The following is a 13519-nucleotide window of genomic DNA, read 5'->3' on the forward strand; positions in this document are numbered from 1 at the left end:
TCTAATATCCACTTTAAATTTGTCCTGCATTACATCTACAGTTTCAATCTCTCACTTTTTCTGTCTGGTGTCATGGGGGCTTAAATAAAGTATCTAAGTAAATGTAAATGTTCGTCTATACAAATAAGTAATTAGGTCTTTAAATTTGAAAATTATTAAGTTTAGATTTCGTAGTTCGATAAATTTGTGTCAGCAGTGTGACTTAATTATGTGGAATATGTCTTTTCCATTTATTTCTACAACATAGAATCACATAGTTTCAACATTTTGTGTTTTCAAAACGTTTATTGGCAAGTCAACGCTGATAGATACTTGTGTGTATTGTCTTGTTAAATAATTGTCGTAATTCAATATACTTTACCCATGTCTATACTGTGTTCTTGATCGGTTTTTATTTGAATTCTGAGAGAATAGTTTCGTGGCCAGGTTTATAGTGCCAAGTGAATAAGGTACCCCTTACGCTATATTGGAAAATCCCTCGTCCTAGGTTAAAAGTTCTTAAAACATGTAGTTCGAAATTTCCTAACTCCAGAATTATAAAGCTCCATCCATTTTGCGATAACGGATATTTTATGGTAGTGCACAAAGCATACACCATTCACTTTATTTAATAAAGGTTTTCAGCTTGATCGACTCAGTAGCATCTGGCTGTCTGCAGCAGATAAATAAACCTCTAGAATGACCAGTAGTGGAACAAGTAGATTTACATAAATGAACATTAACATCTTCACATATGTTTAGAGGAGACCATGTTTTAGTCTTAGTGACAATCCTAGAATTTACTAATAACATGAAGCAGATAACTATGTGTCTTTTGGTAAAAGTTACTTAGCCTGGTGTCGTTAGCTGATAGCTCTTAAATTTGTTTGGAGGATAAATGTTCTGACCACATTCGAAAACTTAAAGATTTATAAGCACAGTATACAAATTTCTTGGTCAGTTCGTATAACTCACCTTTTCTCTTTGCGACTGGTTATATTTGTAGATTTACCAGACGGTCGTTCGTCTTCATCTGAATGTGATGAATTTTATTTTCTAACTGATCCAGAACAACATGTTTTTGAGAATTTACCTGATTTAAAAGTATGGCAGCTATTACGCAAACCATTGAGTATGGATCGATTCTGTCACTTACCACTACTTAAATCGCCATTTTTCAATGCTAATCTATTTTTGAAAAAGAATTATTCCGATTGTTTAGTTACCAAAAATGGACAGGTAATTTCACTATTTTTTATGAGTACAATGTGGTATGCACATCATTCGCTTTGTATAAATGAATAACCTTTGAATTGAGTCTGTAATTTGTTTTCCAGAACTCTCCTTTATATAAATAGTTCGTCTCAGTATATATTAAAACTGTAGCTACAATAACTTGAATGGCGTTTCTGTTTTTTTCTTCAGCTCTTCTTTCCACAGGTGCGTGGTTTATAAAACAGTCGATTGAAGAATAACGAAAGCATAATTATTGTTATATAATGAACGTAGATAAATCCACATCAGTGTCTTATGAATTGTGGTAAACGATAATTTTTCTTTTGAGATTTACAAGCTTATAGAGGTGATTACTTATTTAAACCTGCAACCCCTCTTCAGATATAGGCCGCCGACCAAGGATCTTCAATAAATTTATCCCTGTCTCTCCTTTCCAATCTTTGCCAAGTGGTATTCATAGTCTTAATGTGTCGCCTTTGATTCACGTCACTATATTTTCTTACATCTGTTCCTCTTTCTTTCCCCCCGAGGATTCCGAGCTAGAGCTTGTCTTGTAATACAGTTTGATTGTTTTCCACGAAACATGACCAATTTACCGTCAGCGTCTTTCCCTAATTTCTCCAACCGGTTGCTGGTTTGTTCTACTCCAGGGTAGAGTATGTTGATAGTCTCGGTACAATGGATGTGTATTATCTTGCCTAGGAAGCTGTTTATGAATGCTTGTACTTGTATTGTTCAATTCATTTCTCAGAAATGATCCACAGTGTTCCCGTTTGTTTACCACATGATCGATCCTCACGAAAAGTAAATTGTTTATCTCTGAGTTGGGCATCTACTAGATTTTCTATTCGGTTCAGCTAGCTATATTGAAACATCCGATTGACACTAATATTAACATGATTTTCTGTGGTTCTTACACGTACTAGGAACTCCTTTTTAGAGTATCTTTATGAAGTATCCCTCTTTCCAGTCTGTTGATACCTGTTCTTTCTCCGAGATCTTTCTGAAGAAAACATGAAACATGATTGAATTTGCTTCTATACCTAACTTTATTATTTCAGCTAGTGTTCAAACTGGTCATACTGTTTTTCCATTGTTGATTTGTGCGATGGTCTTGTTTGGTCTTCTATTGTTGGTGGGGTATCGTCTATAAGGTGATCTCCGTGCGCTGTTCTTATATCATGTAGGTTCAGATTAGCTGGTCTATTCCGAAGCTCTTCAAAGTGCTGTATTGCCGCTTTTGATTCTCACTAGCTGGTTTTTGTTGGGGATTCTAGATCCTCAGGAATCACCTTGGTAAACGTCTCAGTTTCGTAATTTTATCTTGGAAATTCGAATTTCTCATTTTTGCTCTAAAAGCGCCCACTTTTACCTTCACCTTTGTATTCTCCACTTTAATGAACCTTAAACGTCATTGGCTCGTTCCCTCTTTTACCACGCTATTTTGTGACGTTTTCCAAGGACATTTTTGTACTGCATACATACTCATAAGTTGTGTTCTTGTTCGTTCGTGCTTCTGGCTGCTTGTGGAATATCTTTTTCCGGCTGAATCTGGTCTTCTCCCTCTAGTTAGCAGGACTGGGGCACATCTTAACTTGTCCTGTTATTGTATTGCTGACTTTGTTCCGTTTCGCCGGTTCTCGGCGATATCGTAGTTTCTTCGGACGTAACAGTTTCACGTCTTCGTTGCTGACTGGTCGCTCTTGTCTACTACTTTTTCCTGTTACCTTTTTGCTTTTGCTCTATGGTTCTTCTATACGTTATTTTCCTTTAGCTTGTCCTACTGTAGTTGTCAGGTCTTTTAAATATTTATGCTTGTCATCCGTAATGCTCTTCTCTACTCCTTTGTTTGCTTCTGTATATTCAGTCTGTATCTTGGCTTTCTTTGCAATTTTCAGGCTTTTTTGACTGCTGTTTCCTTGTTTTTGCTTTCTTGATTTGTACTCACTGTCTTGATTGATTCACCCTCTATGCTGGTGCTCCTTAAACTTCAGCACCTCTTGGTATATGGAAGTTATTACTTTCTAAGTCCCTCCCTAGTTGTTCGCAATAGTGGTTTCTTGTAATGGCTTCTGTCATAGATGGAATGTGTTGTAAAACAGTTGTAGTTCAAAGTGTAGCGCATAAATTTATAAATATTGGTAACGGGAACATTCAAACAATCAACACAAATGGATTAACATCCACTCCGTTGCACAAGCCAGCGATCGTCTGGACTCAGTAGCTGAATGGACAGGTGCGTTGGGCGTGTGAAGCGAAAAGTACTGGGTTCGAGTCCCAGTGTAAACTGAGGCGAGGGCGCACCCAACTGACTAGTTCCCAAATAGGACGAAATCTGCGTTCTGGATTCCACTGATAGCTGACGTCCAACTCTCCTCATAATTTGTTATTTTAATTAGTTCACAAATCATCGTCAATGTCTTAGTGTAAATTAATAATATATTCATTGTAATGTTTTTATTCTTATGTACACAGTTCTTCTAAATACCCTCGACTTATCAACTCCCCATTCCTTACATAATTCTCTTGTATTCTGTGGTCATTTTATTTGAATTTCTTATTAGTCTTGATAATAATTCCAATATAAACTTGTCTGATTCTTTTTTATTTGTGTATTAGGTGAGTGTAAAAATAAAAATGTCGAGATTTGTTGGCATTTCCTGCAGCTTAGAAAACTGTGCCGATCATAGTATTCTGTTAGGGTTATGCTTAGTCGAAATCCTGTTACGACCATCAGGTACTGTACGCATTGAAGCTGCTCCATCACAACCAGGAAAGTATTATTTGAACGTTTATGTTTCACCTGATTGGCGGCGTGAAGACATCAGGGAATTGGCATGTTCATTTCAGGTTAGCAGTTGACCATTTTTAATCTGTTTCTCATTTTTAACGCTTGAATCTTTCAGGCCACTTGACTAATCTAAAGTCTGTAGGACTTTATATTATTATAGCCCGTTTTAGGTCTTCGGATTTGTAAATAGTTCATAAATAAGTATTTGGGATGAGGAACAAGTACCAAAAGACTGGAAAGAAGGACTTCTGATCAAAATACCAAAGAAAGGCGATCTCAGCAAGTGTGATAACTACAGGGGCATCACTCTTCTCTCAATACCGGGAAAAGTCTTCAACAGGGTATTGTTAAACAGGATGAAGGACTGCATAGACGCACAACTTCGTGACCAACAGGCAGGATTCCGTAAGGATAGATCGTGTACAGACCAAATCGCAACTCTACGGATCATTGTGGAACAATCAATTGAATGGAATTCATCACTCTACATCAACTTCATTGACTACGAAAAGGCATTTGATAGTGTGGACAGAACAACACTATGGAAACTTCTTCGACACTACGGCGTGCCTCAGAAGATAGTCAATATCACACAGAGTTCATATGATGGATTACACTGCAAAATCGTGCATGGAGGACAATTGACAAAGTCGTTCGAAGTGAAGACCGGTGTTAGGCAAGGTTGGTTACTCTCACCCTTTCTATTTCTCCTGGTGATCGACTGGATCATGAAGACGTCAACATCTGAAGGGAAGCACGGGATACAATGGACATCTAGGATGCAGTTGGACGATCTGGACTTCGCAGATGATCTGACCCTTCTATCCCAAACGCAACAACAAATGCAGGACAAGACGAACAGTGTGGCAGCAGCCTCAGCAGCAGTAGGTCTCAATATACACAAAGGGAAAAGCAAGATTCTCCGATACAACACAGCATGCACCAATCCAATCACAATTGACGGAGAAGATTTGGAAGATGTAAAAACCTTTACATATTTGGGCAGCATCATTGATGAACAGGGTGGATCTGATGCAGATGTGAAGGCGCGGATCGGCAAAGCAAGAGCAGCATATTTACAACTGAGGAGCATCTGGAACTCAAAGCAACTGTCAACCAACACCAAGGTCAGGATTTTCAATACAAATGTCAAGACAGTTCTACTGTATGGGGCAGAAACCTGGAGAACTACGAAAGCCATCATCCAGAAAATACAGGTGTTTATTAACAGTTGTCTACGCAAAATACTTCGGATCCGTTGGCCGGACACTATTAGCAACAACGTACTGTGGGAGAGAACAAACCAGATCCCAGCGGAGGAAGAAATAGGAGGAAGCGCTGGAATTGGATAGGACACACATTGAGGAAAGCATCCAACTGCGTCACAAGACAAGCCCTCACATGGAGTTCTGAAGGCCAAAGGAAAAGAGGAAGACCAAAGAACACATTACACCGGGAAATGGAAATAGACATGCGAAAAATGAACGAGAATTGGATGGAACTAGAAGGGAAGGCCCAGGACAGAGTGGGTTGGAGAATGCTGGTCGGCGGCCTATGCTCCATTGGGAGTAACAGGCGTAAGTAAGTCATAAATAAGTAATTTATTCAGTGAAACCCTTATAAATTGTCTAAATGATATCAAAACATTATCGTTAAGTAAATTTCGGTAATTAATAATCGCAAAATATTGTTTCAATTAGAATTAGAAAATCATGAATAAGTTTTTGTTGGATTTTAATATCACCAATATCAAGTGATTACTATGGTGGAGCTGTGGCTTAGTGTTGACTTTCAGCTACTAAATCTCAGGTTCAAGCCCAGCTCCAACTACATTGGTTGGGGCAACCAATTAGTATCATTAGCTCCCACAATTAGAGTGTGACTCATATCAAAGTACCTGAAAAATGAGTTAATCTGAAGTCTATTATGGTATTAATTTGTGATTTTATTTATTGCACAATAGTTTCCTAGAATCGTTCTTATAAAAGGAATTTAGAAATAAACGTAAGTCTATTTTTCTCTTAAATTAGTAGTGCCTGTGTTGTTGATCTGAGTGCTATTTTACCCATTAACAAAACTTTTGTTTGTATATAATTACCTGTCTAACTAAACTAGTTTGCAGTGAAATAAGGATATAGCAAACTATTTCAGTCATAACCAGTATATTTTCATCTTTTATGAATAATAAGTTAACAACTTTTTTCAGATTTTTGTAAATATAGTTTTTTGTTTACGTTACTCTTGTGTACATAGTTTTGAAAATTTTCGCAAAACCTTGGCTTGAGTTTCTTTGTTTAAAATCTTAATGATCATGGTACCATATCACACCTTTATTTTTTATGACCTTTTTGTTTTTTTTCCACAGATTCATTGCTCAGAATATAATTATTCTCGTCTAGTTGTGACTGGTCGATTGCCTGAAGTTGGCTTTCTTGGTCGTACACCTGCTTCAGAAGTGCATGGCGTACTAATGGTACCAGAAGGTGATGCGTCAGATGGTCGACCATACATTGTACACAATGATCCAAGACCTCTGAAAATTCCTTTTGCCATTGCTCCTGGTTTAAAGGTTAGGTCAATCAGACAATTTTCTTCCTTACTTGATATAAAATAATTAAGTTGTTTAAGTTCAAATAAATTAAAAAAAAACTCCTTGTGCCGTACTCATTGTAGTCTTGAATAAATACATCTTCACTGATATGAAAACTAGTGTATAAATTAAAAATATTAGAAATGAAAATTGATTACTTAATTTAAGTGCCAATTTTGAAGATTGATGTTGAATGTCAGTAGGAGGAAAGTTCGTATCTCTCAGCTTTTATATACAGTAATAGGGATTCATGTTAAGAATGGTATGTAGTCACTTGCTGTGCTACTTATAACATCAGCTTAATTACTCTACTCGTTACGTATTCGATAAGCCACACAGATTTCAACATTCCCAAATCTTAAATGAGAACAACCGAAGCCAATCATATAGTCACATATAATTTCACCTTTTTGTTAATAACAAAACTACACTGCATCATAACGTTTCAATTTTAGTTCATAATTAAAACATTTTTGATACAAAGGTGTTTATTATATCCAGAGCATCTTGTCACACAGTCTTCAGCCATACAGTGATGTAATAGTAGAGTAATATGTGCTTGCATTTTGGATGAAGTATGTTGACCGCCAAATGATCAGTAATGTACTCGATCCCATCTACTTCATGACTTACTGAAACTCCAAGGACGTGTACGGATTTATGAATTTGACGGTATGTGAAAGACACGGATTATATTCAGTGTAGTTATGTTTATGATCTTTGATTCAACGTTGTCGAGAGGCTTATTATATTACAAATTTCCACTAAAGAGGTTAGCAATGTTTTGCGTGATTTATAATTCGGATTAAAGTACAGTTTCTTTAAGCATCTTAACTTGTTACGGCATTTAAGTAGTATGACCTAATTTTCTTGTATGCTTTCATGGATGCTGTAAGTTCCAATTTAGAACTATTGATTTGATAAAATATATCTCTTGCATATGTGAGACTATTTCTCGATATGAATATCGTATCAGGGTTCTCAGGATTACCTATATACTAAAATCAATATAAGCTGGTCGTAATTAACAAAACTTGTGGGGTTTTAGCGTGGAATCGAAGCTTCTGTAAATTTTCTATGGAGGCAGTAAAATTTCATGTTATACCAATATCAGCTAAATTTGTTCTTACTATTATTTTTGTAGCTATGCCACCAATTAAAATCGTTTGATCGACCAGGTCATCAAATGGCAGATTGTGATAGTTATGCATTGCTTCAAATGAAACCAAACCACCATAGTAGTATTACACATTCAAAGCCATTCAAATCTCAGGCTAATGCCTATTATAACGTTCGTCTACCTGTACAAGCATTTTACTACTTGACTATTTATGCTTTTAATGAAAATGATATTGTCAAAGATCATCTAGACTGTGTGTATCGTATTTTAATTGATGCACGTAACTGTCGTTCTTCTGAGTTAATTCAGGCTTATCCGCGTCAAACATTTTGGTGGGTTCAGTGTCGATTAATTGAACCTAAACATCAGCATTTATTCATTAACCGAAATTATAAATTCTGTCTAGACGCTCCTCAATGTGATTCTGTAGCTGTTGTAATCAATGGATCAGAATGGCACTTCCTTACTCCATCTTCACCAATATCACCATCTAAACTCCATTCACCATCTGGCAGTAATCATCATGGTCGTTGGAGTGGTAAAGTTTATACTGGCAAATGCTTGGGACAGTTATCTGTGTTTGGACGTATACCTCATATTAATAAATTTAAGGAGATAAGTTTAGAAAATGAATGCAGAATAATTAATGATACCATGCATGGGGGTTATAATGGTAATGACCATGCAAATAATACTGATACTACTACTAATAATAATAATAATAACGATGAAGATGATGAAGAAAATTCCTATATTAAACTTTTAGATTATATTCTCGTTCAAAAAGAATTGTTTAGCTAACAGTTTGTTTAAGTTTACTAATAATTATCTTTACAGTTTGTAACATCTAATCAAACTGAACACTTCCATTTCCTGTGGATATTACCTTTTTTATTACCAATTATATTCTTCAGAGTAGCTCAACTGTTAATACTACGTGTTTCAAAGTACAGTAGTTAGTAATAATCATATTTATTATGTAATAGTTGAATATATTTTGTGATTTCCTTACTTCCACTATTTATTTTCTCTTTATTTAAATGTCTTGAAAAAGAAATAATTAAAATTATGCTCTCACAATTATTCTTCCACTTATATGTGATAAAATTTACTAGTTGTTTTTTATTTATTAACATTTATTTATTTACTTTTATTTTGTTATCGACTAGCTATTTTGCGTGTATTTAGTAGTTTTACGTCAGTTTTATTCCTTTTGGAAAGAGATACATATTAAAGTATAATATGCAAGGAGAGAGAGAAGGAGAATAACAAAAAAAAATTGTTGACTTTTGATTGTATTAATTACGCTTCATTATTTCTTTTTGTTTGTGAGAAAATTTATTCCACTAACTGACTAAAGTATGATGGAGATTTTTTCCCATTTCTAGTTGATTAGTTTGGTTTCCCAGTCGATTGATTTCCTTCTTTAGTGGTTAGTAAAAATATTGTATTAAACAATAAAAATCACTTGTTTTCTTTTGATTGACACAATCTGAACTTCAATCGACTCTCAATGAGTATGCACAATATAGCAGTTATCTAGAGGAAATGTTTTTCTTCTGCTAAATTATCAATAATAATGCTGATAAAGAGAATCCAGCGAAGAAAATTTTGATTTCTACGAAACCATTTACATAAGTTGTACACTCGTATTTATAGTTATATGGGAAATATGTCTATAGAAGGATTGAAATGATTGCATCATAAATTGATTCCACACTCTTATTACCAGATGAGGTTACACAAGAAATTTTTCTACGTTGAATTCTCTTTATTTTTATTCAATGACACAATGGGTTATTTTAATAATGCTGTTAATTTAATATTTTAATTTGATTCGATTGTATTTTCTTTTTTATTAAATATAATATGATATTATTATTAATAATAATAAAAGGGCTACCGTAATTCTTTACGCACACTCAAAAAGAGAGACATTTATTCTTTCGGAAAAGTTTTCTGACTCTCAGTTGATTATTTCTAATTTATTCACTAGATTCTATGCATATTCATTTTAACTGTGTGCATAGCTAACATGTAATTAGTTTTTTTTGTTAATTGTTTTCCTCTTGCCTTATTATTGATTATGTAGTTTTAAAGCAATAAATAATACGACGGGTAACTTTCAGTCTCCGACTTTTATTAAAGTTTGTTGATATAAAGTGAAAGAAAATACTGGAATTTATATATTTGGTTGTTTTACCTTCTTTTCTCATCACTTATGTTTGTGTATTGTGTATGATACGATATAATTGTGCTTACTTGATTAGCTTGACTGTTTTCATATTGTTTACCTATGTTTGAATATATAATGTATACAGAGGGCAATAACATACTTTTGTTAAGCAGCTGCTGTCATCTAAAGGCGCGCGAATACTGTTGGTATTTATTTGTTTTTCTAGAGTGTTTGCTAATTTAAAAAACACTTTGTCATTTGATATTCAATGGTTAAGTATGACTAGTGGTGAACAATTCAGAAGTAATATCTTTGACTGCTACATTGAGTGATGCGAGACTGTATCCCACAAGGAGCATCTGTTTTGTCTAGATTGTACATATGGTTTGCCTATGAGCTCCAACTTCCATGAAACTAGATTCCAACCATCATTCATGAAGAATTCTGTATGCACAATTAAAAGGATATGTGAATTTTAATAGCTGTTGTCTAAACCAGATTAATGGAGTACATTTACAATTATAATATTCAAAAAATCGTCACTACAGAATTAAACTTATCGGAAACTTTCCATTAACTGCAGAGTTTGGTTAAAACATCATAGAAACCAGGCTTAGTACTTTCAAGATAAGTGAGGAGGGAGAATAAGAAAGTTTCTTAACTCTCAGTTTTGTCAAGGAGACGAAACTTGTTTAAATCCATGTGCCAAATTTTAATCGAATAGCGGGTCCATATTCGGGAAAAATTAAAAACTCTGCTTTCATGCACAAATCGATCGTCCAATACACTTCAAAAGTTTTCGTTAGCATATGTAGATTGACTGGTCCTTGATAGATTTATAATTGGCATTTTAAAATAGAGCTGATCATAAATTCAATATTTCTTAGGGACAGTCTTGCCAATCTTAAACTAATTCAGAAAATTCTATGTTTATCGATTTTGTAAAGTTTAACTTTTACAAAGCTTTCTACCGAGTGAGAATAATCACTAAGGATGTAAGAAATTAGCAACTGAATCTGTTAATTTATCTGCATACCATTAGCTAAGGTTCTCGAATTCCTTTGGCTATATATGTTGTTTTAACTTCTGTATACATATTTAAAAGACGGCCTTTTTTGTACAATTTACCGACTTAGTTTTATAAATCGCTAGTCCCCCATCACAGTTTTATTTTGATCGTTGATTTGTCAGCCTTTGTCTAGGATACTTAGTATTGGATAGGATTTCAAGTACTATTGTGGCTTTCAATGTGGAGTTACTTATTAAGGAAATTTTATGTTTACTGAAGTCGAATAAATGTACTGAACATCATTTTTGAGCTGAGAAAGTAATTACACTTACCAGAATAAAAAATTCTATTATCGGTTGCTGGATTAAACCATCTTAGTAGTAAAAACCTCTGAAACAAGGGTCACTGTACTTTTTCAGTCTATCAAGTTATCCGTTTTCCATCTTCATACCCCAGCGATTCGGCATCTAATGTAACATGCCTAGTTTTTTATAATCTAATTGATTGGTTGACTGGAAAACAATGATGCATACTATTTCTCTGAAAGTAGTCTATAATATAGATGAAAAAATAAGTGTGATTTAACTAAGATTATTTATTTCATACTCTAGTGTATATAGTTCATTGTCATAATTGTTTTATAGCCATTATCTAAACATCCCAGACATGCAATTCAAAATCAATCAGGATTTCGCTAAAAATTATAACCGATATCGTCAAAAGGAGGAATACGAGAAACTAAAGGCTAAACACGGTGATGCTAAACTGAAGGATATTAAACTATCCAAGTTATCTGATACTAATTTCAAAGTGGACGAAAATGTAACCGTTGCTTCAGTTTCAGATAATGATGATGAGTCTACTTCAAGTTCCTCAGACACTGATGATAGTTGGGAAGAAAAACAACAAGATGATTTTTTGACTCTATATCAAGCATTGTGTACAAATGATCCATCTCTTAATGATCCTAATAAACAATGGTTTCGTGAACCTAGTGAATCGGATGATGAAAGTTCAAAGTCCTCAGATGAAATTTCCGAGTCAGAAATTAATAAAAATAACAATAAACAAATGCAAATAGATGCCAAGACAGAAAAGAAACGTGTTTTGAAACTTCGGGATTATGAACGCGAATTTCTTTTGGCTCAAGATGGATTAGAGGATGAAAGTGTTTCAAAGGAGGCGCAGAAGATTGCTCAGATGGAAAGTGATGATGTTTTGAGAAAAATGAAAACACAGTCGATAGATTTGTCAAAGGAACAATTTATACAGTAAGTGTTAGTAGGCTTTATGAAAGATTCAGAAATTTAGTTATATTAGGATTAATAATTGCATGAGAGTCTAAGAAGAGTTATTATCATCTTCCAAGGACGTTAGATACTATTAGAAGTTTTAGAGTTTAGTGTGATGCTGTGTCTTGTATCATTCCTTCGTATTTCTGATCAATAAAGAATAGATATTTGGTTTTCTAATCATGTAGAGCTCAGAAACCACAAACCAATTTTTTTAGTCTGGATGCAAGTTGATGGACTATAGCTTTACTCACAGGCTCTTGAACATGTATATACCGCTATCCGACCAAAGATAAATTACTTATATGCCAGTTAACCGAGAGATCTTATCGTTATTTCGTCTCTTAAAAACATACAGTATTGCACTTCAGACTATTTGAATACTCAGTGACTGGTCAGCATTTAACAAAATATCATCAAAAATAAGACTTAGTTAAAGAAGTCTTTTTCCGTCAATTTTTAGTTGACATACTTCAAAAAGTAACAGTTTTTTAGTTTCTGGAAAATTTATCAACTGCCTGATATTTTATTGTCATTTTAAAGCAAATAACGGCGTCCTGTTTGGTGTATATTCCGAAAAATCCGTGGATTTCTGAACACATTGAGTGGAAATGTATGATTTGGTTATGTTTGAAGGACCTACGTAGTCTATAATGTCGATGTTAGACTCGAACTAATCCTTGAGAGATGTGTTACATATGCCACTCACTTTATACCCGAGAGTACTACAGCAGCTGATATAGCGACGGTTCGGCAAAAGGTTGAGTGTTAAGATTGTCCTATCAGGTCAATGATACTTGATCTGAGCTGTATAGGTTTCGTAGTTGGAGTTTACGAAATTATTGCAATCTAAGAATAATGACCAGGTAATGTAACGTAGACTCATTTGTAGTTACGCACATCGATACTAATTCTTTGAACTGTGTTTTATACTTTTCATTCTTCGTTTTTTTCCCATGTCCTTATTCTTTTGTTCTACTGTAATAGGTGTTATCATTTTAGATCCATTGTTTTAGGTTTTTTGAAGGTTAGAAACTTAATTTATTGCACTATCTTTACATTAATTGCATGTCAAAAACTAAATTATTCTCAAACCTTTTTTATACATCGTATACTTTTAGGGCAAATCAGTATATAATTTTTCTGTCCTGTTATGTAAGTGACTATTGGTGAGACTAAACGCTGTTATCATACGCCATTTCCAACTTCAACCACTCTAAGCATTCATATTGAATTAATATTTTTGAAGGTTACTGAATCTAATAAGTGAGGCTGTAATATACTAGCCTATTTCAAGCTAGTTGTAACCTTCTCCAGTTCGACCAA

At 34.3% G+C, this 13519-nt stretch overlaps 1 protein-coding gene across 3 annotated transcripts in view; it reads left to right on the forward strand.

Annotated features, from left to right (window-relative positions):
- KRI1_2 (KRRI-Interacting protein 1) overlaps window positions 1–13519 on the forward strand; it is a 55884-nt gene that overhangs the window by 25153 nt on the left and 17212 nt on the right. The window contains exons 8-11 of one of the 3 annotated variants that reach the window (XM_051210762.1): window positions 986–1218; window positions 3835–4065; window positions 6372–6575; window positions 11546–12172. In XM_051210762.1, coding sequence (XP_051070780.1) covers window positions 986–1218; window positions 3835–4065; window positions 6372–6575; window positions 11546–11599 — 722 coding nt within the window. In that variant the 3' untranslated portion in view covers window positions 11600–12172. Of the gene's footprint in view, window positions 1–985; window positions 4066–6371; window positions 6576–7740; window positions 12173–13519 lie in introns of those variants that run through there. The other 2 variants (XM_051210764.1, XM_051210763.1) reach the window with 2 other exon arrangements.

The sequence above is a fragment of the Schistosoma haematobium genome, chromosome ZW (assembly GCF_000699445.3).
Source record: "Schistosoma haematobium chromosome ZW, whole genome shotgun sequence".
Classification (NCBI taxonomy): domain Eukaryota; kingdom Metazoa; phylum Platyhelminthes; class Trematoda; order Strigeidida; family Schistosomatidae; genus Schistosoma; species Schistosoma haematobium.